Source organism: Fulmarus glacialis, unplaced genomic scaffold, assembly GCF_000690835.1.
Source record: "Fulmarus glacialis isolate BGI_N327 unplaced genomic scaffold, ASM69083v1 scaffold32696, whole genome shotgun sequence".
NCBI lineage: Eukaryota > Metazoa > Chordata > Aves > Procellariiformes > Procellariidae > Fulmarus > Fulmarus glacialis.
Genome location: NW_009218002.1, coordinates 21,528 through 22,999, shown reverse-complemented (window position 1 = coordinate 22,999; position 1,472 = coordinate 21,528). Strand labels below are relative to the sequence as shown.

Sequence of the window (1,472 nt, the reverse complement as noted above, 5' to 3'; positions counted from 1 at the left end):
CTGAGGAAAGGCTGGGTGCGCCAGGGACTTCCCTCCTGCCGCAGAAGGCCCCGGTAGGGCAATGCAGAGACCCGGGGCAGCCCCAAACCGACGGAAGGGAGGAGGAGGCAGAGGCAGTAAGTCAGGGTGCTTCCCTTGGGGCAAAGTCTGAGGCTCACGGCCTCTGCTGTCTGCCCGCACAGCCTGTGCCTCCTGCGGCTGTGCCAGACAGGAGAGGAGGAACAGGAACATGAACCTAGCCAAGCATCTAAAGGAGGGGCACTGCCGGCAGGGAGAGGGGGTGAGGAACGATATCCCACAAGGATCATAGGTAGGAGCCTGCGGAGGGGGCACTGGCATCACTCCCGTGCACAAGGGTGACCCGGGGCTTCAGCCTGGCCTGCCCCAACAGGGCTGCGGGATGGAGCCCATCCAGGGCGAGAATGTGGTGGATGAGGGGCAAAGCGGGGGGACACACAAAGAGCAAGGCTTCAAGTCCCAAATACCCACTGTCCTCATAAACAGAGTCCCAGCCCAGCCTGGGGCAAAGCTCTGCTGTCTCCATCTCCTCCGGGGACCGGGTTGACATCTAGGGAGGGCTGGGCCAGACTCACAGCTCTGCCAGTTGCCATCATCCTCTTCTCGTCCTGCCCGAGCTGGCTTGGGCTAAGGCACGCCGAGCGCTACACAGCTGTCTCCTGGTCCTCCCGCTGGATCATCTGGTAGTGCTGTCGGTTCTCGAGGTAGGCAGCTAAGTCGGGGTCGTTGGCTTTCTCAGCCCGGTGCTTGGGCGTGTCTCCCTGCGTAGGGGAGGCAAAAGATGTCAGAGCGCCGAGCACTGCTTAAATGCTGCCTCGGCACCCAAAGGTGCCCCCATTCCCCCACTGAAAAGGTGGCTGCAGCTGGGTCCAGCAGAACCTGCAGCCAAGCCCCGAGGTAGGCGGTAGCCAAATGCCCAGGTGCTTGCCACGGAGCAAAAGCATGCTCCCGAGGAGCCCGACTTTGCTGCAGGGCTGGAAGCTGTCCCCTGAAGGGCCACTGGCCCCACGTGCGGGCCAGGACAGAGACCATCCCTGACCGTCACCAGCCCCCTGAGGAGAGGAGACAAAGGTTGGTCCCCATGACCTGCTCTTCCCCGGCGCTGGGGAGGCAGGCGGGAGAGGGTGAGGAATGAGGGGTATGTCTGGGGAATGCCCGGGAATACCAACCCCCCTTCCCTCTCGCAGCCTGGCTAGCGCTCCCGCTCCCGGAGGAGGATCACATTTCACCAGCTTATTGCAGCCATCTGGACTGTGTCCACTAATGAACTCCCGCACTCCATAAAAAGCAAATCTGTTAACAGCTCCCAGCTCCGTCTCCTCTCCCCCTTCCCTCCCCCTGCTCCTCGCTTCTCCTCGCCAAGCGCCCGGGCTCTGCCGTGCCACTGAGAAAGGCCGCGGAAACCTGGCACTCTGCCGCTGCCATTGAAAACCGGCCCCGGAAGGGATGCCCGG

At 62.8% G+C, this 1,472-nt stretch overlaps 1 protein-coding gene across 1 annotated transcript in view; it reads right to left on the bottom strand.

Annotated features, from left to right (window-relative positions):
- Positions 1-424: 424 nt before the first annotated feature.
- Positions 425-1,472, bottom strand: part of DGKZ (diacylglycerol kinase, zeta) — a gene marked incomplete at its 5' end in the record, with an annotated part of 21,959 nt that continues 20,911 nt past the window's right edge. Inside the window, one exon of the mRNA XM_009579904.1 lies at positions 425-779. Within this exon, the coding sequence (XP_009578199.1) occupies positions 663-779 (117 nt within the window). The remainder of the gene's footprint in view (positions 780-1,472) is intronic.